This window comes from Uloborus diversus, chromosome 1 (assembly GCF_026930045.1).
Source record: "Uloborus diversus isolate 005 chromosome 1, Udiv.v.3.1, whole genome shotgun sequence".
NCBI lineage: Eukaryota > Metazoa > Arthropoda > Arachnida > Araneae > Uloboridae > Uloborus > Uloborus diversus.
The window spans coordinates 147,788,354-147,814,883 of NC_072731.1; the positions used below are offsets into that span (position 1 = coordinate 147,788,354).

General features: G+C 34.7%; 1 protein-coding gene across 1 annotated transcript in view; it reads left to right on the forward strand.

Moving 5' to 3' along the window:
• The window catches only part of LOC129216176 (homeobox protein slou-like), a 28,133-nt gene extending 14,944 nt beyond the window's left edge, over nt 1–13,189 (forward strand). Inside the window, exons 2-3 of the mRNA XM_054850356.1 lie at nt 852–1,096; nt 12,914–13,189. Of these exons, the coding sequence (XP_054706331.1) occupies nt 852–1,096; nt 12,914–13,189 (521 nt within the window). The remainder of the gene's footprint in view (nt 1–851; nt 1,097–12,913) is intronic.
• Nucleotides 13,190–26,530: the final 13,341 nt, after the last annotated feature.

Sequence of the window (26,530 nt, forward strand, 5' to 3'; positions counted from 1 at the left end):
GGACCCCAACATTCATTCGTGGGTGAGCAAAATGGAAATTACGGTCGATTTTTGAGTGAAATTTTTTTCGCGAATACAATGCTTCCTTTTTTGTAAAAGGAAGAAAAACGTTTTGTGCAGATTCCCAATGTTGGACATTTTAATGTGATTCAATGGTTAACTCCCTAAATATCGCCAATAGTAGCCAAAATAAAACCCGATTTATAAAAAAAAAAACGCCAAATTTGTCGCCTAGTTGGCGAAAAAATTTGTCGATATATATCCAAGTGTTTGCCAAATTATAACACCACTTGAGTTTGCATTGAAATTACCAATGATTTCCCCCCAAAAAGGTGTAAGAGATCCCCTTTGGAACATCTGAATGCAACCAAAAAGGGAGGTGCACAACTAGACCCCACCAGGAGTCTACGTACCAAATTTCAACTTTCTATGACATACCGTTTTTGAGTCATGTAAGATACATACTTGCATACACACATACGCACATAAATACAGACGTCGCGAGAAAACTCGTTGTAATTAATTCAGTGATCGTCAAAATGGATATTTCAGGTATTTATACGTTCTTAGGCATATACCCACGTGTGGTCAGGTTGAAAAAACAAAATTCAACATTCATTTGAGGGCGAGCAAAATGGAAATAAAGGCCGATTTTTTGGGTGAAAATTTTTTCGCGAATACAATACTTCCTTTACTTCGTAAAAGGAAGTAAAAACCAATAAGTTTAAATCTTGTAACGAAGAATTTATTTAGTTTTTACAACAACGAAAATGTTTTTTCCCATTGCGGAACAGCGATATGTTCTTTAAATACTGAAATTGCATCCTTCCCATGAAAAATTTAAATTCCAGGTGATTCCGTTACGACCACTACTCTGGAAGACTCGGGACTGACTGCCTCATCCCGGCCGAGCGACAACGGCGACTGCTTCGGCGGCCAGTCATCGGCGACGAAACCGGTGCGGAAGAAGCGATCTCGCGCAGCTTTTTCTCATGCTCAAGTCTATGAACTAGAGCGAAGATTTAGCCATCAGCGGTACCTGTCAGGGGCAGAACGAGCAGACCTTGCGCAGGCACTCAAGCTCACAGAAACTCAAGTAAGCATAAATACACCGCTTATGTACTTTCTAATTTAGCAATTTAAATTTCCGTTGTTAAAAATCAACGCCAACTAACATGAGTTATTTTGTCCTGCCTCTAGTTTAAATATAAAGCAAGCATATTATGCAAGTGAGTTAAATCAGCAGACTTACCCGCTAAAACTTGAGCTTGATTCTGTATCAGGAGATTTAGGAAGTTTTAAACAATCAATTTATGGTAAAATGACGATTGGAAAAGTTCATTAAGAGCAAAATATTAAAAAAAATCCAGCAAATATTGTCAGCCCGTGGCTGACCAGGGCAGCACGTGCTTTAATTAACTGCAGATGGGACAGGTGTCCCACACATGGTCAGGCCGGAAATGCCAAGGAACCGGCTATCCGTGGGAAAAAGATAAGACATTCTACGCTGGAAGTGGAAAGAGACCGGTGGTCTGATAGCCAGGCTCTGGGCTTGGTGATGATTAGTAATTGTAAAAACGTTGTACATATTGTATTATAAATGATATAAATAACCAAGACATTCATTAATAAAAGTTTAAATAAACAAAATGAACTCCAGAATGTAATAATTTCAAACGAACTGCACAATAATACAGCGCAGAAAAAGAAAAAAGTGACAAGGAGTTCACAATGGCGCAGTCGACAGGATATGTTTAAAAAGGAAGCCGCTGCGGATCAACCGAAAAGGACGTTTCTATACGATCCTGTGGGGATTAGCTGAATAAGCGGAGTCCTGTGAACCAGAATTATGATTCAACGGAATCTTCAGCGAACTTTTAATGGAGCCATATAGCCAAGTGATAGCAACATTGGAGCTAGACGTGCAAGAAAAGTGATCAAGCCCTGTGATTGGTAAGGAAGTGAACGATATCGTGGATGCTGATGTGCTTTGCCGGAAGAAAAACATCAGAAATGGTAAGCTTTCTATTCCCAAGCATACTGTTTGTGCTAAGAGCTCTGAGTTGTTGTTAATGGTAAAAGGGTACAGGGAGAAATACTCGTGAAAATAATTAAGTGCATATTTAATGAATGAATTAAGTTATTTATATAATGATATTGTGGTATGAGTAGCAGGAAATGAATAATTTAAGAGGTATTTAAATGCAAATAAGGAGTAACTGTATTTATGCAATGTGTTACTATTGGTGTAGGAATATTGTAAAGATAAATAAGTTACAACAAATTAGTACCTTTATTGATGTAAAAATACTATAAAAGTAGTAATTGCCATGAAAAGATATTTTTATTGGTGTAAAAATATAGTAATGGAATTGCAAGTTTTGAGTAATATTATTTAGATGAAGTTGTTGGAATACGGAAATCTAATTAAATTATGGTTATTAATTTCATGGTTGGAAAAATACAGAATTGAATTGCAAAGTGGTGAATAATGTAATTTAGATAAAATATGACTATTGCTCTAGGAATACTGTAGTATGAGTGAATTATGAGTTGTATCTGTATTGTTGTATAAATACGGTAATCGAATCACTATCGGTTGGAAAGGATATATATGGAGTAGTGATATCTCTCTGTGGTTTATAACAGGAAATTGTTATTTTTATCATTGCATTTGTATGTGAATGAGTTATGTTAGGGAGGAGTAAAAATTTCGAATGCGATTTAAATTTCAAAGCTTCAAAGGATAAGCTAAAAATTGCTAGGGTAAGGGATTTTGATATTGTAGTAAAATCTCGCAATGGCCTTTTTAGCAAAACAAAAGAAAGCAGATTTGATTGCATTAGCAGAAGAGTTAGGGGAAGTTGTAACTCCAAATCTCACCTTACTACAATTGAGGAAATTAATTATAGATTCCACAGACTACGAGGAAGAATTAATTAAAAATATGCTAGAGACGATAGTGGAAGAGAGGTTGGAAAGGGAAAGGGAGGAAAAACAAAGAGAAAAAGAGGAAAAACAAAGAGAACATGAGTATAGAATGTTAGAACTAAAAATTAAAAATCCTGCTCAGGAAATTTCGGGAGGTAGGGAACAAGTTGCAGATGAGTTCACGAGTTATTTGAATAAGATGAGGAACGCGTTAGAACCACCGAAGAGAGTAGAAGATTGGCCTTTCTATTTTCAAAATGTAGAAAGAACATTTAGAATATATGAGATTCCAGAAGGGCAATGGGGAAAGTTATTAGTATATAAGTTAAATGACGATTTAAGAATGAGTACATGGATAAGTGAGGAGAATCTGAGCGATTATCATAAAATCAAAGAGATAATTTTGAAGAGATATCAAATCACCCCCTTACAACACAAAAAGAACTGGGAAAATTGTGTGAAAGTAAAGAAAGAATCATATACTCAATTTTCATATCGTCTAAGTACAGCATTAAATTTATATTTAAAGGCTAGGGAAATTACCACTTTGGAAGAACTAAAACAACTGTTGATAGCGGATAAAATTAAAGATAATTTAGGACCGCAAATAAAATCACATATATACTTAAAGGAAACAGAAAGCTGGATACCGTTGGAGAAGTTGACTAATGAAATCGATAATTTTATTTCTGCTATGCCCGAATATGGGGATCAAAAGGTAAATAAATGGGTAGAGAAAGAGCTGATGGAAAGAAATAAAGAAAACCATCAGCAGACCCGTATGAACGCTCGCTATGATCAATATAAGGAGGGCGGAAGGGAAAGTAGAAGTAATAACCGATTTGAACGACAAAATACAAGAAAAGATCAAAATACAATGCAATGCTATGAGTGTCAAGAAGTAGGACATTTTAAACGGGCTTGCCCGAAGCTGAAAGCGGCAAGTAAAACCCAACGCAAAACGCCAGAAGAGAGGGGAATTAATAAGATATGTATTCCTATAAATAATTCAGAGTTGGTGCTCAGAGATATCGAGGAGGGTAAATTGGAGAAGGATAGACCAATAGTTGATATTGCTATTGATGGACATAAATGTAGAGCCCTTGTAGATACTGGTGCGGAAATTAGTGTTTTTCGAAGATCAATAATCCCCGATAAATATTTAGAATCGGTAGGTAAAATATTTCTTAGACCAGCAATCGGTCCGCAAGTAGAAGCGCAACTGGCGGCAGTACCTGTGAGTTTGTGGAAAGGAGCTGATGAATCAGTAAATCCTTACGTAACTGTGCATGTGGCTGTAGCAGAAAATTTAAATGAGATTGCGTTAATTACGCCTGAGGTTTATAGACTAGTGAATGAACAATGGGAAAAATATTGTGGAGAAGCAGAGCAAGTAGCCATGGTCCGTGAGCTGAGCGAGGTAACGGCGGGGGAAAGCGAAGAGAGACGCAGCGAGTCAGAAGGGGGGAGGAAAGAAGAAACCAAAGGGTTTGGAGATAACGGAGAAGAAAGCCCGAGCGTTACACCTCTGGGAAACTTGGAATGGGAAAAAGAAGAAACAGCAGGGGTGTTAGATTCAAGACAGTTTTCTCAATCGGAGAATTTTCGAAAGGAGCAAGCGGAATGTCAGACTCTTATCAATGCTTTCAAAGATGCGGAACAGGCAAAGAATGGATATTTGGTAGAATCGGGACTTTTATATCACAAGGGGATGGTAGCCGGACAAGAAACTAGACAATTAGTAGTTCCTTTCAATAAAAGGAGAGAGATTTTAAAATTGGCACATGAAACTTTAACAGGAGGTCATCTAGGGACAAAGAAAACCCGCGATAGGATACAACTGTCTTTTTGGTGGGAAGGATTAACGAAAGAAGTTAATGCGTTTTGTGAAAGTTGTGACAATTGTCAGTTACGGCGTAAAGTACGAGTAAATGACCGGGCTCCAATTGAAGCAGTGGTACGCCCTGGGTTACCGTTTCAAGTCCTAAACGCCGATATATTTGGACCAATAGAACCAAAATCCTCTAGGGGGCATCGATATGTATTGTGTGTCATGGATCAACACAGTAGATGGCCAGAGGCAATACCTCTAAAATCCTTACATGCGAAGCCGACATGTGAGGCATTTATAGACATATTTATGAGAACCGGGATACCACGAATGATTGCAATGGATAATGCATCGAATTTCAAGGCTAAATTAACTCAGGAATTATCGAAGAAACTAGGAGTAACCCCAAAGTTTTCTTGCCCAGGGTACCCCCAGTCCAATGGTTTGGTAGAGAGATTTGTGGCGACAATGAAAAATATGCTGCACCATGCAATCAAAAGTCATGGGAGGTCCTGGGACAAACAGTTGCCATTTTTGTTATGGGCGTATCGGGAGGTTCCAAATTCTACGACTGGAGTTCCTCCGTTTATGTTAGTATATGGGCATCTTCCCATAGGACCACTGGCAATATTAAAAGCTAGTTGGGAGGGAGATATAATCGTGCCTGAAGGAGTAGGCCGATCAGTCGGGGAGTATCTATTTACGCTGAGGGAGAAATTAGAGAAAGCCAAAGAATTCGCTTGCGAACAAGCGGAAGTACAACAAAAGAAGTATACACACCATCATAATCTGAGGTCACGAGAGAGACAATTTCAGGTGGGGGATGAGGTGATTGTATTAATCCCGGACTCTACAAATAAAATCTGTTCAAAATGGCAAGGACCAGGGGAGATAGTAGAAAAGAAATCACAACATTCATACTTGGTAAAGTTACCAGGGGGATCAGTGCGACATTTACACCAAAACAAGTTGCGAAAATATGTTCAACCAATAAATACAATAGGGGTAATTTATGAGGTAGATGAAGAATTTGGGGAAGTGCAGCATCTCCCGATAGAAGGGGAAGAAAAGGTTCAATATGATGAAATAAAAGACATCTTAAGGGATCAAAATCTGTCCGCCGAACGGGAGGAAGAAGTGAAAAAAATTATATGGGAATATAAGGAGGTTTTTGATGGGCAAATCAAAAGGGCAAACGTGGGAGCCCACTCCATTAAGTTGAAGCCGGGGGCACAAAGAAAGCAGCCTTATATATATAAAGTACCAGAGTCTTTGAAAGCTAAAGTGGAAAAACAAATAGCGGAGTTATTAGAAAAAGATTTAATTGAACCGTCATCAGGGGAAATTGCATATCCAATTGTGTGTGTTGCGAAAAAGGATGGCACGATTCGTTTATGTTGTGATTATCGAGCGTTGAATGCTGATACACAGGTAGTACCATTTCCAATGCAAAATTCAGAAAATTTAAGGTTTAGAGCAGGGGCAGCAAAATTTTTAACTACGTTGGATCTGTTAAAAGGATATTGGGAGATCCCACTACAAGAGGATTGTAGGGAGTTGACAAGTTTTGTGTCACCTAAGGGGCAATACCAATGGAAAGTGATGCCGTTCGGATTATCGGGATCAGCAGCTACGTTCCAGAAAGCCATGAACATAGCGTTGAGACCGCATAGTGAATATGCAGAAAGTTTTATTGATGACATTGTCATTTTTTCGAATGATTGGGGGAGTCATCTGGAGCACATAAAGGCGGTACTTAAAACCTTAAAGGAGTTAAGGCTATCGGCGAATTTAAAGAAATGTACCTTCGCAAAACCGAAAGTAAAGTATTTAGGGCACATAGTGGGATCAGGAGAACATTGTCCTGACCCAGAAAAATTGATGGTAATAAGGAAAATTAAGGTACCTAAGACGAAGAGAGCTCTTCGTTCGGTCTTAGGTCTGTTCAACTACTATAGAGAATACGTTCCTAAATACGCAGAGATTGCGAAGCCCCTCACTGATTTGACAAGAAAAAGCATCCCAAATGAGATAACATTAGACAGGAATGCCGAAAAAGCGTTCGATACATTAAAAGAATTCCTTTGCAGTAAAGTCATACTGAGCACACCAGACATGTCTCAACCATTTGAAATCCATACAGATGCCTCATTGGTAGGGATTGGTGCGTGTCTGGTGCAAAGAGATAAAGAGGGAAAGGAAAGGCCAATCACCTTCATTAGCCAGAAATTAACACCATCTCAGGCAAAATGGAGTACTATCGAAAGGGAGGCCTATGCGGTGATTTGGGCTCTGGGAAAGTTCGAAGAGTGGACATTCGGGAAGGAAATAACTCTCTACAGCGATCATAACCCTTTAAAATTCTTGATGGAGGGAATCCCGAAAAACGCGAGATTGCAGAGATGGGCATTAGCTTTAACCCGCTTTGATGTTCGAATAAAACACAAAGAAGGCAAGAAGAATGGGGATGCTGATGCATTATCTCGGTTGTATGAAGAGGAGGGAAAGGCATAAGGAATTTCTGAACTTTATGGTGTATGATTAATTATGTTTATATGTAAGATATTATGTATATGAAAAAAAAAAATGTGTTATGATTTGATTGGAAATTTGTATTGGTTGCTAATACTCAGAAATTTAAAGTTATTTGAATCATGGTTTGAAATTTTAAATGTGGAATGAATTAATTGTTTAATTTGGTTGATAAAGTAAATATATGTTTATGTGTCAAAAGATGTTGGTATGAGGTATAATTTCGTATGTGGGTACATAAACCAAAATACACATCAAAAATTAATTTCTATTCTCAGAGCTCTTGGTTGATATAGGTACCTTTGCTGGGAATGGAAAGGCTACCATAGGGTAGTGGAAAATACCTAGGAATGTGAACTTTATGGGTTTGCAATGCAATGCTTCATGGCATTTCAAACCGGAGGGAGGATGTCAGCCCGTGGCTGACCAGGGCAGCACGTGCTTTAATTAACTGCAGATGGGACAGGTGTCCCACACATGGTCAGGCCGGAAATGCCAAGGAACCGGCTATCCGTGGGAAAAAGATAAGACATTCTACGCTGGAAGTGGAAAGAGACCGGTGGTCTGATAGCCAGGCTCTGGGCTTGGTGATGATTAGTAATTGTAAAAACGTTGTACATATTGTATTATAAATGATATAAATAACCAAGACATTCATTAATAAAAGTTTAAATAAACAAAATGAACTCCAGAATGTAATAATTTCAAACGAACTGCACAATAATACAGCGCAGAAAAAGAAAAAAGTGACAAGGAGTTCACAAATATATAAAAGAAAATTTCATGCTACGTTCTAAACGCATTAAAAATTAACCATTCTAACAGCGCGAGGCTTGAAGTGGTGTTAGAACGTGGCTTGAAGTGACTTTACGTTTAGGGATCACTTAGTGGCAAGTACAAAAGAAAAAATATTAAAATGACTAATTCGTTATTCTAAACAAAATGTATATTTATGCCAAGTCTACAATAAAAAAAAAGGCAATAAAATGATACTATTAGCCAACGAAGTGCAAAATCTTCACGTTTCATTTTGAAAAAATCACGATTTAGCAAAAAAAAAAAAAAAAAAAAGAAGAAGAAGAAGAAGAAAAGCTATAAAAGAAGTATCAATATGAATAAGAGAATTGTTTCAAAAAATACTACTGCAGTAGAAATTTTGAAACAATATAGTTTGTTCAGTGACTGACAAAACAAGCAAATGTATATTTTTTCAAAAATGCAGCCATTGACCAGCAAAAGTATGAATAAAAGGTTCAAATTTAAAACCGAAAAATTTTCAATACATAAAACAAAACTTTTGTGACCACACGGAAGCAGTAGAAGACTTAATTTCTTTCCTTCTATTTCATCGAACCATTTCTAAAACATACACAAAGTAATAGTTAAAATAATAATTATTGGGCTAGATGGTACTCTCACTTGTTTTTTTTATCTACTTATTTTTCACTTACTAAGATTCTAAATCTTACAGTTGACGATTTTTTTCTTTTGTTCTTTATTTTTTACTTTTTATTTTTCTTTTTTTTTTTTGTAATTCAGTTCTGCAACTTATCTCTTGAAAAATTGTACTTTTAAATGTTAAATAAAATTGCTGAATTTAAAATGTATGTAATGAAAGTTCATTAGCTGTTAAAGTTTATTGAAAAATAATGCCTAACAATTTGAGAAAGGGAATTCGATTTCAGGTCTATAATTTTGATTCTATGTAATCGGTATGTTTTATTATTATTACCATGTTTTTATTAACTTGATTTGGTTCTTATCTGTTCGGGTGGAATTTTGCAACTCCATTTTCATCCACTTCCTGTGGTCGGATTATTTTGAAATTTTGTATGTGACCTCAGACCTGATGACAATGCAATATTCCATGATCAAATTAATTAATTAACCGTTAGTTATTTGTTTATTCCAATTTTATTAGGTTCTTATCTGTTTTGGAGGGATATAGTTACTTAATTTTCATCCACTTCCTGCGGTCGAATTATACTGAATTTTTTTATGTAGCATCAGACCCGATGACAATGCAATATACTATGATCAAGTTAATTAATTAACAATTAATTATTAGTTTATTCCAATTTTAATTTACATTTCTGCATAAACTTCTTAATATAAGGTCGAAAACATGCTCGCACAAATTAAAATATCTATAGAAAACCCTGATTTTTCTGGGGAAGGTAAAACAAATAACCAACATTCAATGGCAATTAGAATGTGAATTATAATTGTTTTTAATTAATTTCATGTTAAAATGTAGGTGAGCCTTCAATTGAAAATTCAGCGTCATTGCGGAACAATTCTTTTATTAAAATGTGCATAAAATGTTTTAAGTAATATACATAATTATAGAATTTGTGTATGCAAGGAATATTTCAAACTGTGGTGAACTTTCAATGTAAATGATGGAAATCTTAACTAATAATAAAGCTGAAAGTCACTCCGGATCTCTCTCAAGATCTCTGTAACGCGCATAGATCGTTTGGCCGATTTTCATGAAATTTGGCACAAAAATAGCTTGTAGCATGGGGGTGTTCACCTCGAAGCGATTTTTCGAAAATTCGATATTGTTCTTTTTTTATTCTAATTTTAAGACATTTTTCCGAGCGAAATTGTCATAAGATGAACGAAAAAATTACCAATTTATTATAACGTGGAACCGTAACATGTGCAAGCCTATTGGAGAGAAATTCACCATACATTATTTGTAAATATACAGGCGAACAAAAAAACCTTTTAATTTTCTAGTACGGGCAAAGCTGTGCGGGTACCACTAGTTGTAAATAAAATGTCAGGTTGAACCAGGGCCTGATTACCGCACAGGCCTACTAGGATTGGGCCTGGGGCCACCTCTTCCTAAGGGGTCCCTAATTACTTGAAGAATTATGCATAGCATTACAACTAATGATGTTTCAGATGTCCGTATCCGTATCCGCGGATATCCGAGGGGAAATAAAGATCTGTATCCGTATCCGTTACTTTTTTGACAGATCTTAAACGGATCATTTCACTTCTAAAAAATTTTAAATATTTGAATAAAAGACTCTTAAATTCCATTTAAATTAGGTTTTATTCCCTATTTAAATTAAAAGATATCATTGCAGAAGCCAATTTGTACCCCCCCCCCCCCCGTTGAAAAAAAGGAAGGGGAAATAAGTTTTAAAAGTGTGTATCAGTGTGCCTTTTTGTGGCACCGTAGCTCCTAAATAGATGAATCGATTTTGATAGTTCATTTTTCGTTCAAAAGGTGACTTGATCGAAAGTGTTCTTAGCTTCGCCTCGTTTTTGTAGAACTTTAATTGCCAGAGATATTAATTAAAAACCGATCTAACGTTTTTCCCAATTACGGCAGTAAAAATTTACCCGTACGTTAAAAATATTGGCCCTAATTGAAAGAAAGAAATTTTCTGCGTTTGATATTTATTTGAAACTTCCAACTTATATACAGTAGGAGCTATAATCTTGTTAAGTAAATTTTAAATGCAATTTTAAGCCTTTATATGCGTGATTGGTAGAGATTTCATAGTCAGAAGATAAGGAGAAAAAACTCAATGAATTGAAATTTTTACCTGCTTTCAGTTCATATTTGTTAACAAATGTGTCTTCTGACCCACGAAATTCATCTTAATATGAGGTCGACTCTCTGGGACATGTTTTGTTTTTTTAATTTTTAATTTAATATTAGTTTTGGTTATTGATTTGGGATTTCTGTTATTCTTCTTTTTTTTTCTCGGCATCCTTTAAAAAAAGTGAGACTAAATTATCTATTTACTGTTTGTAAAAGTGTTCCCAGCTCTGTATTTTGTTGGGCGGACGAAATTTCTTTAAAGAGTAAATCATAGTCTTGATTATATTTTTGCCGCAGTTGACATTTTTTGAAGAAACTGCCATTATTCTGACGGGAATACCTTCCGTAACGAATTTTACACTTGGATAGTTGAATTGGGTAAAAAAAAAGAGAGAGAGATCCGTATCCGTATCCGCGGATCTTGATACTAATGATCCGGATCCGTATCCGTATCCGCGGATCTACTTTTTTAACGATCCGGCACATCCCTATACAATTATACAAATAATACACACAATTTTTAAAATAATAGCCTTCAGGGGACCTCCAAATTATTGTGAGCCTTGGGCCTCACTTTTAGTTAGTCTGGCCCTGGGTTGAACTGCAAATTTTTAGCAGATGTGTGTTTTTATTTCTGCTTAGCTCATCTCTGGTATATTTTTGTAATCATCTATGTGTTTTCCAGTTCATTCACAGAGAAATACATTTTATATTTCCGCATAAAAAATATTCTACTCGCATTGAACTTATGTTTTATGTAGAAATTTAAATAAAACTAATTCTTTTAGGGTTACACTGTTATTCATGGTGCAGTTTATTGTTGAAGCTTATTTTATGAACTGAATGAATTTACCGAATTAGATCCGTCCTTGGTCTCCTTAATGCATAGGTGGTTAAATTTTTTGTAGAAAGTGTGAGCTCAAGCACATCCTTTTCCCTTATATTACAAAAGTTACAGTACAATTCGTCAGGTATTTTTCGAAATTTCAAAAGATGTTGATTTTTGAAAGAGTCCAGATATTTTTGCCAATAGATAGTGGACATCAATGTTTCTTCGATGGGAATAGCACAAACATTTAAAATCATAAATCGTTGGCTTTTTTATAAATTTATATTGCTTGATTTCTAGTCGTAAATAATTTGTGATATCATCACTAATTCGAAAGCGCTTGCTGATGACTCAATAAGGGATTAAAAAAAACGAGCTGATGTGTGCATCACATGACTTCCTTTTACCCCAATTTTAATGTCATTTTCCCATTATTGGCAATTTTAATGTGATTCAATAGTTTACTCTCTGAATATCACCACCAGTGGCCAAATTGAAACCATATTTTTATTTTTAAAAAAAATCGCCAAATTTGTCGCGAAGTTGGCAACAAAATTTGGCGACCAAAAAACTGGTGATATATCGCTAAGTGTCCGCCAAATTATACACCACTTGAGTATACATCGAAATTAACAATGTTTTCCCCACAAAAAAGGGCGAAAGACCCATTTAGAAAACCCGAATGCAACCAAAAGGGGAGGTGCACAACTAGATCCCACTAGGAGTCTACGTACCAAATTTCAACTTTCTAGAACATACCGTTCTGGAGTCATGCGATATACATACACACATACGGACGTCACGAGAAAAGTCGTTGTAATTAACTCCGGAAATGTCAAAATGGATATTTCGGGTGTTTATACGTTCTTTGGCACTTATCCGCGTGTGGTCGGGTTGGAAAAAAACTCAACATTAATTCGGGGGTGTGCAAAATGGAAATTAAGGCCGAATTTTGAGTGAAAATTTTTTCGCGAATACAATACTTCCTTTTTTTGTAAAAGGAAGTGAAAAGGAAAAGTAATTCTTGTAACAGATACACATAAGATAGATACACATTGAAATACAACAGATACACATTGAATCATTTTTTCCTAAAAGTGTAAATCATGAAATAAAATATTTTCTTTTGTTTATTTTCAGAAAAAACCATCAATAAATGTCGAATTAGATCATTAGACGTAGATTTCTAGACGTAAATAATTACGCTCTGATTTTTCTTCTTTAGGTAAAAATTTGGTTCCAGAATCGTCGCTACAAGACGAAAAGACGCCAGCTACAGCAAGAGCTTGGCAATGGTCTTTCTCCACCTCGCCGAGTCGCTGTGAAAGTCCTGGTGAAAGACGATCAAGTGATATGCGGTCCAGATGATCCAGGAAATCGCGCTCCCATGATTTACCCTTCATTTCCTATTCCGGGCTTTGCTTTCAGTTATCTCTACTCCCCTTGGCTCTTCGGGTGTGGTCAGGGAGCTTTCCCACATCCTCCTCCTCCACATATATAAAAGATCAAAAAACAGAAAATTGTTGCAAAATCAGCTTTATGTTACTGATTTCTTTAAACATGATAAGTAACTCTGAATTTTAACGTTTATCTACTAACTAATTATTAATGAGTAATTTGCTTGAATGGTGCTTTTTCGTTACAGGTACAGTGAAACCTGTGTAAGTTGACCACTTGGGGTGCACAACCTTAGTGGTCAACTTAAGCAGGTGGTCAACTTATAGAGGTTGAATTACATGATAAGATCTAATTCTGTGCCTGAAAATAGCGATCAACTTAGATGGTCAACTTACAAGGATGGTCAACTTTACAGGTTTTACTGTACGTCACTTGGCTTGGCGACTTTCTTACTTTCTACCGTGGTGAATCCAAAATTACATTAGTATTGTCACCATGTTTGCTCCTCTTTTCTAATTTTACATTTTAACGGAACCTTTAATGCGGAATTATATGACTTGATATATTTATTTAGATGATGATTTGGCCTGTTATTGGAAAATTTAAAGTTGAAGAATTTTTTTAATGAGATGTTTCACGTTATTTAACAGTTTATTTCTTTAGTTCGCGGATTATTTTACTTTAATCGGCTCTATTTAATTTTTAACGGAACATTTTTCATTTCAATGCATCTTTTAGTCTTATTTCAAGATTAATTTGTTTTCGAGTCCTTAAAAAAGAAGACGTAATTTACAGTTTGGCTCTGACAACTTGAGTTATGACCTTGAGAAGGTTACTGCTTTTTAGGGTAATATGAAAGTATGGTTGCTGGCTTGTGTGTGAGAGAGAGAGAGTTGGGTTACTTTCATAGTTGTTTTGCAAAAGTATTCCAATTGAAATCCTCATCAATAACATGTCCCTTTTTCATTTGAAATCTCACAAAACAGGTAAACATTGTCAAGGTCTCTGATTAACTTATTAGAGCCACACTGTGAGATATCCCCCCCCCCCCCCCCAAATAAATAGCTTTCACGTATTTTTGAACAAACATGGCGAGGAAAAAAATTTAAATAATTGCCAAGTTTAGCACTTTCACGTAATTACAGAAAAGTACCGCTTAGATTAAAATCATAGAATATTTTATGAATTATATAAAAAAGAGTTAGAATCAATCATTTTTCTTTTACAGAAATTTCATGGTTTTCTTCGACAGTGTTCAGTACTTAATTAAACAGTCAAGAACATAACTTTGATTGATGTATTACGCATAGAATATGTTATTCCTGGATGAAATTTCATGTCTAGTCCAAAAAATACTTTCCTGTATTTTTGTATATAGTATAATTAATTATTTGTAAAACTGGTTAAAACTGCTGAGATTTATTTCAATTCCAATGTATTGTGCTTCTTGTTTTGTTTAGTTAATTTTTTGCTCTAACTGATAACGCTGATAACGTTCAGCTCATTCTTTTTCCAAAATGTATGGCTAATTTATAGTTTAAACGAAAAAATTCGTACATTTTGTTTAAAAAGTGGATGTATTTAAAGTCCAATAAATTATATATTTACTGTCTCTCAATGAATTTAAAAGAAAAGTAACGATGCAAGGAATTTTACATTGCTATTATAAAGTTCTTGTTATCCGAGAATGGATTAATATTGTGCATGATGTAAGAGCATATTGTATACTAAAATGTTTTATCTGTCCAATTGCTACAATTCGGAAATTTTGAGACAATTAAGATTTATAATATTATAATTTAATACTAGCATATGTTATATGTGATTGGTAATGTGTGGGGCTTAATGCATGATCCACAATTTATTGCAGTAAATTTAAAGTTATTATTGCTATACCACTTGATGTACAGATTACTAGAAAAATATTTCATGTTATTCCCACATTTCTGCTCCTTCTTTGAAATATCTTCACTTATTATTAGTACTTATCCAGTACTATGGTGTGTTTGAGGTGCGGGTGACATTGGTGAAGGAATGCTACTGGTTATGGAGATTTTAAAACAAAAAAATTTGCATATGTGTTTATTTTTAAAAAAGGCGGATTAGATGGCTTTGGATATTTTTTAAACCTTTATAAATGTGCAATGTATATAATAAGTGTTAGTAATATAAGTATGGCTATATTTGAAAATATTGGAGAGTTCTTTTTTGAAGTTTTAATTATATGGTTTCATTAGGTACATTTAATTCAAAAATACTTTTGAATATTTCAAATAGATGTCACTATTACTGCATAAAACGGTTCTAGACAAAAAAACAATTTGATGATCACAGAAATATAAAAACTGATAAATGAGTATTGCGAAGTTTTAATGTGCGTTAACGTAATGTGAATCAAAATGCAGTTACTGAGTATTTAAAAAAGGGAACAATATTATAAGCACAATTATTTATGTACGTGTAAATATAATAAGTATGTATATAGGAACAAGCATACGTGTAATTACTCTGTTAATGATTTTTATGTTTTACCGCAGCATATTGTAATTGTCAAAAAATAAAACTAAATAATCTTTTGTGCTTCGTGCTTTGTCATTTCTTATGATATTTACAGACAAGCTTTTGGAATCAGTTTGCTATAACTGGCTAGACAATGCAAATTCTTGATGCATATTTCAATGCAATATGAGTTTACTTGCCTTTCTATACACATTTTCCCTTCATCCAATGTGAATTTGAAGACGGTAAAAATTTCATCTCTAATAATCACATAAGCACTGTAAAAAAAATTATATCCTTCTTTATCTTTATCTTTACCAATAATAAAGCTGAAAGTCTCTCTGTCTGGATTTCTGTCCGGATCTCTGTAACGCGCATAGCGTCTAGATTGTTTGGCCAGTTTTCATGAAATTTGGCCCAAAATTAGTTTGTAGCATGGGGGTGTGCACATCGAAGCGATTTTTCGAAAATTTGATTTTGTTCTTTCTCTATTCCAATTTTAAGAACATTTTCCGGAGCAAAACTATCACAAGATGGACGAGTAAATTGCTAAGTTTTCATAACGTGGAACCGTAACATGTGCAAGCCTATTGGCGAGAAATTCACCATACATTATTTGTAAATATACAGGCGAACCAAAAGACCTTTTAATTTTCTACTACGGGCAAAGCCGTGCGGGTGACACTAATACTCCATAAAATCGGTGGCACATCATAGCTGCCTTCACTGCTCTCTGGAGTAACTAAACTGATATAACTGGTGTAAAGTTATACATCGCTTTTGCGGAAGGTTACGCCATAGTAATGTAACCATAGCGTAACGCCTCCCTCATTTTAAACCAGGACAACTCAAAAAATTTAAACTAAATTGAATCAAGTTTCACTACTTAGTTCAACAGGCGCCACAGGCAGCACTTTGATACTGTTAGACGAAAAATTTAACAGCAATATAAAATTTGAACAAGACGGAACGTAAAATTGAATCAAAATCCCAAAACACCCTGGGGCCTCATCAGGGGGCTACTCCCCGAGAATAGGGAAAAACTATGAGATGTTTATGAGTGCTACAGGCTAAATGCCTAAAAAACAGCACTAGTACCCCGACACCACACAAGTCAGGCTAAGGGGATACCGGAAACTCAAAAATATAAGCATGACAGAAAATTTAATTAAAACATTTCCAAATCAAAAATACAAGCATCACAGTTATTATTAAGAACAAATTCAAACAACAAGAAAACACAAATGAACTCAATTGCAAGAGGAAAACATGGGAAGAACATAAACATGGAACAAATAAAAAGACCTACTTCTACTCTTTCAAAAGCTTGTAAATGAGATTTTCGTTGAGATGAATTGGATATCCGTTCTCAGTTAAGGTTGCAGATAAATTTTGAATCGCTGTCTTCGGATTTGTTTTATTGTTGCAGATTTTTTTATATCTAGTAATTTGTGAGATGATTATATTTCTGAACACTTTTTTACCAACACACCTGTGAAAATGAATCATTGATTAAATTTTAAAATCAAAATCAGAACGTTTATCATACAAAGTAACTTTTCACAGCTCTTAAAAAACTCTTTTGATTACGTCAAGAGTTTTGCAATTAATTTTAGTTATCTCTTGAGCTTAAGCAGTGGCTTCACTACTGGGGGGCGGAGGGGAAGCCTCCCCGGGTGTCACCCGTCAGGGGGGTGACACCCAAAACGGAATGGAAAATTTTTGAAAAATACAAATACTTAAATTCAGAAATCCCCTCCCCCTTTTTAAAAATTATATTTACTCTATCAAACACGGTTGCACCGCCAAATAGAGAGGGGAGCACTTGCGTTGTGAGACACCCTTTGGAGGGGGCTGAAACCAAATTGGATTTAAGAATTCAGTTTTTTCATGTATAAAAAATAAAACCCACTTTTTTTTTCTTTTTTTCTGTGTTTGCAGGAGAGGGGGTGCATGGGTGACACCCAAATTACCAACCTGGGTGTCACCCATGCTAGGTACGCCACTGGCTAAAGCCCTAGATCGCAGGTTAAGTAACATCATGTCCACCAACTTGGGGTTAAGGTTAACTCGCTTGCTTCCTATGTTTGCTATGATGAACTATCTTGCTTTGCTTCTTGATTAGGGCAGGCAGGGCCGCCGTTTGGGTGGGGATACCGGAGCCCTGAGTTTGGGGAGCCCGTAAGGTCATGAAATTGTTTTTCCAATAATTTGATCCGTTTCCTTGCACCGTCAAGGACTATTGAAAGCACTCAATCGTTTGTGAGAAGAACTTGCTTTAAAATTAACCGAGATGGCAATCAGTGACCATAAGCATTAAAGAAATATTTCGATTCTTTTGAGAGCATGCTTATGTCCTTTTGGTTATGTATCGACGAACGCAATTATTCTAACGCGTGGAGTTTCACTGGATGTAAGCTTAATCTTCCAAATGATATCCAAAAAGACTTTCAAAAGTTAACGGTGGTTGGCCTGCAATTTTCAAGAAACAAAATTAGTTTCTGAAAATGGACTTAAGAGCTTAGTTTAGTTCAATGCCTGTTAGTGGCTTTTTGGTCATTCGACGTCGAGCCGCCCAATAGCGCTGAGTCAAGCTGTTTGGCAGGGGAACAAGGTCTTGGCAGGTGTGTAAATGGACTGAAAGATCGAACTTCCAAATTTAAAAAAATAATAACAATAATTTGAATTTTTGGCATCTTAAATTCAAATTATGTTTTTCGCAATCACGAGCGTGTGTGTGTATGTATGCGCGTGTGTGTTTGTGTATGCGCATGTGTGTGGCTGCGTGTGTGTGTGTAGGCGTTCGTGTGTGTGTGTATGTATGCATGTGTGAGCATGTTGTGTATGCAGTGCTGTGTGTGTACGCGCGCGTGTGTGTGCTTTTTTGTGTGCATAGAAGTGTGTAGGTGTGTGAATTTGTATGTGCGTGTGTGTATGCGTGTGTGTGTAAAATACGGACGCAACCTGGAGACGGTTTTCGCTAGAGGAGCAGCATCGTGAAGAGCCGGTCGACGGTGATGCTGCAGAGGGTGCTGGTTGGAAAATAAAATGATAGCACGCCAAAACAGTCAAATGAGAACAATAAGCAATCGTGATTGCTCAAAAAAAAAAAAAAAAAAAAAAAAAACGAAAAAATAGAAAAACATTTTTTGATGAAGGAGCAGAAGTCGAAGAAGAAGCAATACATCAAAGTACTGAACTCATACCCGGTGAACCTATTTCGAACAGAAATAATTTATAAACAGTTTTGGACTTTATTATTGGTGATATAAACGCATGTTTTGAAGAAATGAAGGGAATTTGTTCCCTGTTCAAGTCAATACTCAAATATATCTTTTGATATTGAAGAAGTGAAAAATACGTCTGATTATCTGTCGTCAAAGTATGCAACAATAATCTACTTGGATATGAGATTATTCACTTTAGAAAGATTCATTCGTCAATCTTTAATGTTTAGTAAAGTAACCTGAACTTTCTCCCCTAGCACTTCTGAATGAGATATATATACAACAGGAGACTTCAAACGATATTTCCTAACGTGTGTAATCCTACTATTTTCCTAAATGCACTCTTCGTAAATTTTGCACTCTCCCCTCTTGATTGTCGCCCAAGTTGAAAAGGAATTTAGTAAATTAGGAAATCAAATTAAAACGTAAGAATAAGAACTGGACAAAACAGACATTGGGCATCAACTCGCAGCACAACTGGATTTTAACTCAGTCATGCACAATTTTGTGACAAAGAATATGCTAGTGAATGTTCGACAAGAAAAAAAAAAACTAAATGCCCATTTTGTAATCCAGATAGGTATACCTGTATTCATTGGATGTTAAAGCAATGGAAACGTACGGAAATTAATTTAAATATATATTGAAAAACTGGTTTTCGGGGAGATTATATGATGTATATGTTATTCTTGGTTATTCATTCATATTTACTCTAGAAACTCAATATTTCCTCCCGGCTGTTGATTATCGAAGTCAAATGTAATATACATGTGTGGTAATAATTTAACACTTAATTCAATAATATTTCGACTTTTTTATGCATGCCGGTACCACCGTTCTGCTTTTATTTTTACATACAGAACTTTTTATTTCAAAATTCGAACTTTTTTCCTTGGTCCTTCCGACTTCACCTTACTGAAAATTCGTAGTATATCATTGACAAATTATCCAATTTTTACTACTGTATTTGAAAATATATTTTTATACAAACTTCAAATTAAAGTTTTTAAATCTACATTAAAATTTAAAAATTCAGAAGCAACTAGAAAATGCAACATGACACGTGAATGCAATTTGAAACTATTTATTTTGAAGTGTGTGAGTGAGAAAAATGAAGCGACGATAGAAAAATATGCAATGGTGGGAAAGGTGAGGAGGTTGGGGTCATAGGGGCCCGGAATTAAAATTAGTACCGGGAACCATTGCTGTGGTAGCGGCGCCCTGGATTGGGGTTCCTCTTGATTGTGGATTGACGTAGAGTAAATAATTAACCACAATCTATAAGTAAAGCCCTCTGCTTCATCATAGTAGATATAGGAATAAAACGGCGTTTAGCCCTAAGATGGCGGACGTGTCGGCATTGATTTAAGTCTGGGGCAGCTGTCAACCGCTGACAAGAATGGATGGGAACTTTTTGAAATCGCAGCTCTAAAAACAAAGTTCTAGACAATATTAGTGCTGTTAGAGGAAGGGGAGGTTAGAGTGCCCCCCTCTAATATATTAAAAATGAAATATTTAACTTAAACTTGGAGGAAAGAAGCTATAGTTTTAAGCACTATGCGGGAGATTTAAATTCTGCATGAGAACAAAAACTTCCGTTTTACGCGAATTGCCTAATTTATTGTTTATATTTCTCAACTTGATAATTTCTTAAAATTTATTGTTTTTCATAAAACAATAAATTTTGTGCGGATTCCTAAATATTTTTAATTTGAAAAAATGTTTCCTTAATTGCATTTTTATAAAAACACCTGAAATCTTGTGGTTGTACGGATTTACTGAGGCTCTCATTTGCCAATTTTTATTTACACTTTGAGTTCATTTTATTTATTGACTGAAAGTGAAAAATTATTTATTAATTTCAATACAGTGCATTTTAATTGAGCTCATGTGAAAAACAGGAAAAACCTTATTAGTCAAAAAAAATGTTGCCTAAATATATTTTCCAACTCTAAACTCTTTGCAACAAGTTTAATGTTTTTTTTAAATCTTATTTTTATTTATTTATTTATTTTATTTTATTTTTCTTGCTTCAAAAAAGGAAAAATCAAAATTCAGCACCAAACTGATGAATCGTATTGTTTCAAACATATTGTTCCGAAAACTCCTGAGCGCTATTCAGAACAATAGGAATAAATATTTCCCTTCAAGTGCCATGCGCATTCGGATATGCCCTTCTGAACAACAAAAGGTACACACATTCAATTACGCATCAGTCTACACGAGTAGGTTGTATCTTTTAATGATAAGTGGGCAATAGTGAAGGGTAATTAACGGATTAACGGTGCATCTCTCTTTAATCCTCCGAGAGAAAGGATAAACGTCATTCCCTGGCAAGTCACGTGACTAGCTTTACAGGTTGCCATGGCAATCAGTTTCCGTTCACTTGAGGGGATCAGAGAAATCACTCTGGCGCTAATGCGTCCAGTGAACAGAAAATCTTTTGAAAAGAGAAAATATTTTAAGAGTGTTTTTAATCCTGTTGAATAAATACCCTGAAATGTCCCATACTTGTGACGCATCGACAAAAGTAGAGTTTCAATAGTTGTTTAGATTCTCAAAAAGAGATTATTCGATGAGTTATACAAGAATTGTAGAGTTTAGACAAAATGTTTTGGAGGTTCATATTATATTACTAAGGACTCTTTCACATTTTTCTATTATTTGTTTGGAAGCACAATGTTTGTTTGCTGTACGGCGTCCTGTTTCCCAACTGGTGGTCCGGCGGACCCTGCACCGGTCCGCAGAAAAATTTTTCCGGTCCTCATAGATTTTTGGTTTACTTTAAAAAACAATTCCTTACTAAAGAACCATAATAATAACAATAATATCCTATACGACATTTTTATTTTGTAATGGAATTTCGTGTTTTATTTTCGTAATTTTCTTATTTTTCACAATGTTTATTCACTTATTTACAATCATTGAAATAATTATTTATGGGTCATTCTCCAGAAAACGTAACTTTTGAACGCAAATATTTTTTCATTTCGAAACCTTTTGCTTTCTTTTTTTTTCATTCTTACATGATTTTCACCTCAGAAATAATGACATTGATAAGGTCTGTGACGGAGGTGAGGATCTTTCCATTAATGTAGGCCTAATAGATACATTTATTATGGAAATTTTTTTTTCTTTGTTGCTATAATCTGCACACGTTAAGCATATGAAAACATGTTCACTTCTTCTTTTTTTACATTAATTTACATCCCTGAAATTCAAGTTTACGGAGGTGAGAAGTCAGAATAACCACACTAAGTTTTTAAAGCGAAATCTATCTTCTTGTTTTTCGACAAAAATCTCACAACTTCAACTATGGCTGAAAATAAACAAGGGATCCTTTGAAACCCCTATGGAAAGTAAAATTTGATGTCATTGCAACCACTTGTTGGTGAGGAATGGCATTTTGTGTTTAGGTAACGGAGGTGAGAATTTATTGTGTGACATGACTCCTTATCCTACTAAAACGGACTAAAACACAACATTAAAAAATAAAATATACTTAAACAATTAGTATTTGAGACACTTGTGAAAGGAATAATAAATAAATAAGTATATACTTTTAATTAAACAAGTAATTATGCAACATAAACAGTCACACAAGGTATGTGACATGCCACGGAGGTGGGAATTCACATGGTGTGAACCAAAAATATACTAAAATAAAAATTATCATTAAAAAAATGCTGGCAGGTTTAAGTAGATATATTTTTGATGAAATTAAAAATCATTGTTAAATGAATTGTTCCTCAAAGATTTTACTGTAAAAAGCGTGTGACAGAAAAGTTACACTTTTTGAAGAATGACCCTTATGCTTACATTTAAATATTTTCGTGACAGCTCTTTAATAACAATAATTGTTTCCTTATAAATATTAGTATTGCTTTGTAAAAAAAGGGGGGAGGGGATCCACGCAGGTTTGCAAAATATTTTATAAGTTTTTAACGACCTCAAGTCTTTTTCTTTCTTTCTTTTTTTTTTCTTTTTTTATTCTTTTTGAAAAATAAGAGAGAGTAAAAAACTTCACAGGTCCGTAAATTTTTTCAAAAATTTGCCAGTCAGCAGGTTATAAAAGGTTTAGGAACGCTGGGTTAGACGATCCTCGAGTAAATAAGTCATTTCTTTGAAAGGAAAGAAGTCGATTGTGATTCCACTTAATGGGAAGATGAGGAAATGGGGTGTAGCTTTACACGGATGATCTGAGGTGCTGAAACAAGGGGGGATCATTTAGAAAGATGGAATAGAGCGTCCTTCCTGTCGCTTGACAACCGGTAACAGGCGCTCGGGGCTTCTTAATGTGTCAGCAAATAGGATATCTCGTGTCTCGTTCGTCAAAGAAATCTGTTCTGGGGGAAACCAAGAAAATAGACGGAAAGTCGAGGTATTCTGTGACATGAAGACAAACGTAAATACATATTGTTCATGATTTTTTTATTTTTTTTTTTAATTTCGTGGTTTTTTACTCTCTAAACATGAAATTGAAAAGATCCTTTGGAGAAAATTTGTGTCGTATTACTTGTACAAAATTGTAAGTGTAGCAAAATAAATATATTAATTCGCACATTTTTTTATAGAGTAGTTTTACGTATTGATATATTTTTTTTCAAACTGAAACATTATATCTAACCTTTCCTAAATTTACACTAATTGCAATAAAATGTGTATCTTAAGAAAAATTGAGATATAATTTTTATTTGGGCTAGAAATAAATTTCAAGAAGAAGGAGAAAATGTATTGATACTTTCACTTATTTTATTGTTTTAACAAGTGATACCCGCACGGCTTTGCCCGTAATAGAAAAATCAAAAGGTCTTTTGGTTCGCCTGTATATTTACAAATAATGTATGGTGAATTTCCTCGCCAGTTGGCTTGCACCCATCTTACGGTTCCACGTTATGATAATTTCGTATCTCGCCAATTGGCTTGTGCCCATGTTACAGTTCCACGTTATGATAATTTCGTAATTTACTCGTCCATCTTATGATATTTTTTTTTTTAAAAATTGGAATAGAAAACGAACCACATCGAATTTTCGAAAAATCGCTTCGAGGTGCACACCCCCATGCTACATACTAACTTTGTGCCAAATTTCATGAAAATCGGCCGAACGGTTTAGGCGCTTTGCGCGTCACAGACATCCTACAGACATCCAGACATCCTCCGGACAGAGAGACTTTCAGCTTTATTATTAGTAAAAAAGATGATTTTAATATATATTGAACATTTAATTAAGTTACAAGAAAAAGGAGTTTTTTTTTCTTGATTAATAAATGCTTTTTGAAGTTTTCAAATGTGAAAGAATGACTGTGGTCTTAAAGTAAATCTTTATAACTGGAGAAGCTTATTTCATCCCGTGCAGATTGAAGGCTATTTCCCGGAAACTAAACCTCACAACTGCAAGAAAACTGTTGAAATGCAAGAAATTTTTGTCAAGGAGTTCTTTCTTCTAAAGAATTTATGAGAGAATCATTTACTGCTGATAAGGTGGCAAGAGATTCTGAAAGTTGCAATATAACAGGCAAAAAAAAAAAAAAACTTTCTTGTAAAAAATGACTATATATGAAAAAGATCATAAAGCATTTTAAAAATCTCGGAAAGTGAATAATGAAAATATCATTAAAAAATGCAGTAAAAGAAAAAAAGGAATACCCCAATTTTATTTATTTATTTTTTTTTAATGCCGTAAGAAATTTTGAAAAAGAAAAAAAAAAGCCTAAAATGCAAATACATGAAAATTCGGTAATTAAAGTCCTATCTGTTATTTTAGGAGGCATCGAAAGTTCATTACCTTGCGTTGCTCGGTAGTTGAAACAGCGTGACGCAGCGGGCAGCGACGTGTATCGCAGATTTTCGAAAAAGTCTGCAGACTATTTCTTAGTTGGGGAAGAAGAAATCCAAAATTTATGAAGAAAAGTAAAATTTGAAATTTCAGTTAATAAAGATCTGTACCGTATTCACAGGAAGCATACAGTAGTAGGGGAAGGTTGCCATAAATGAACCACATAACAGTTTTAAAATTTTTTAGAAAGGAAATCCAACTCCAATTTCACGTTAATTATAGGAAGAATTTCTCAATATATTTCTCTTTTAAAAATAATATTCACTTTCATGATAAATATACACAATAAAGAATAAAAATTAAAAATAAATTATTTAGCATGTGGTCCACGCATGGCTACCGGTTGCTATGGATGAACCATCGAGTTTCCATCGATGGACCACATTGTTAAATTAAAAAATCAGTACGTAACTTAATAAACAATAAAAGTAACAATAAGTGATAGAAAAATAGATTTGTTTTCTAAAATGCTTTTTTTTTTTTTTTTTTGAATAACAGGAGCATAAAAAAAAACAGCACTCACCCAACACACAGTTGTTGTCATTACATCTGGTTCACCACTTGATATTTTCCCAACCTGTGCAACACTGTACTTAGCTAAAATCTTTTCAATTTCTTTTGAACTGTTGAGAATTTTTTTTTAAATCGATTTTGAAAATTTTCGTTCGAAGCAAGATTGAACTTGCTCTTTAAAATGCCAAAGAACATTTTTGACCATTTTATTACTAAAACCAGAAGCTTAAGTCTCAAACTACTGGAGAATATAGTACTAACAGATATTTTGTCTTAATTAAATCTGTGAGACATCTTATTTTTCTCAGCCTCTTGAAAGGCCAAGTCCCCCAATTTTTCGGAAGTAATTCCAAAAACTTCTGCTCTAGTTTCGAAACATGATTCACTAATCATATTCCTATTTTGGAGGGCTTATCTCCTTAATTTTTAATAAGTGACTAAGGCAATTGTACATCACCAATGATAAAAGCTTCATCAACTTGATTTATAACCTCATTGTCTTTGAAAAATGAGTAGCATAACCAGAAACGTCACTACAGGTGTTCGAGAGGTAGGTTTTCCCCGTGTGATTACCCATCAGGGGGAAAGGGGTGACACCCAAAATAGATTTAAGAGTTTATACAAAAAAAATTTATACTGGATCTAAAAACTTTCCACCGAAAAGACTTGAACTATACGTTTAATCTGTTAAATTTCAACGAAAATAGAACACAATATTGCGAGGAGGGAGCATTTACATATATTTTAAGGGAAACTTTTATGTAAGACTAATTTGTAATTTATGCTTATCTTTCAATTTACATAAGACGTTAAAAGGCTTTCTTTCTTTCTTTCTTTCTTTTTTTTTTTTTTTTTTTTTTTTTGGCAACTCCTGGAGGGATGGAGTTGACAACGCAAATTACCATCCCGGATGACTCCAGCACTGGGAACGCAACTAGCACAGCATATTATCAATTGCACCAAGGCAAATACATAAGTTTAATTTCATTTTCAAAACAACAGATGTGTCATTAGCAACATTACGGACCCGACAGCGGATAATGTGCAAAAATTACACTGTAATTCTAACTATTAGCATACATCGATTTCACTCTTGATCTAAAAATGTCAGAAGTCTCATTAACTTGATCATAAATAATTTCGAAACGAAAAAAAAAGAAAACCTCGCGATTTCCTTTTCAAAAAGCAAAAGATTTTGTGCGTTTTTTTTTTTCCAGCCGCATTATATATTCATAGGTATTTAACATAGAGCAAATATTAGAAGCTCATAGCTAGAAAATAAAATATGCCTCGACGACACATTCACTGCTGTTTCGTAGTCGTTTTTAGATATCGTGACAAGTCAAGAGTGTGAAGTAATAAAGAC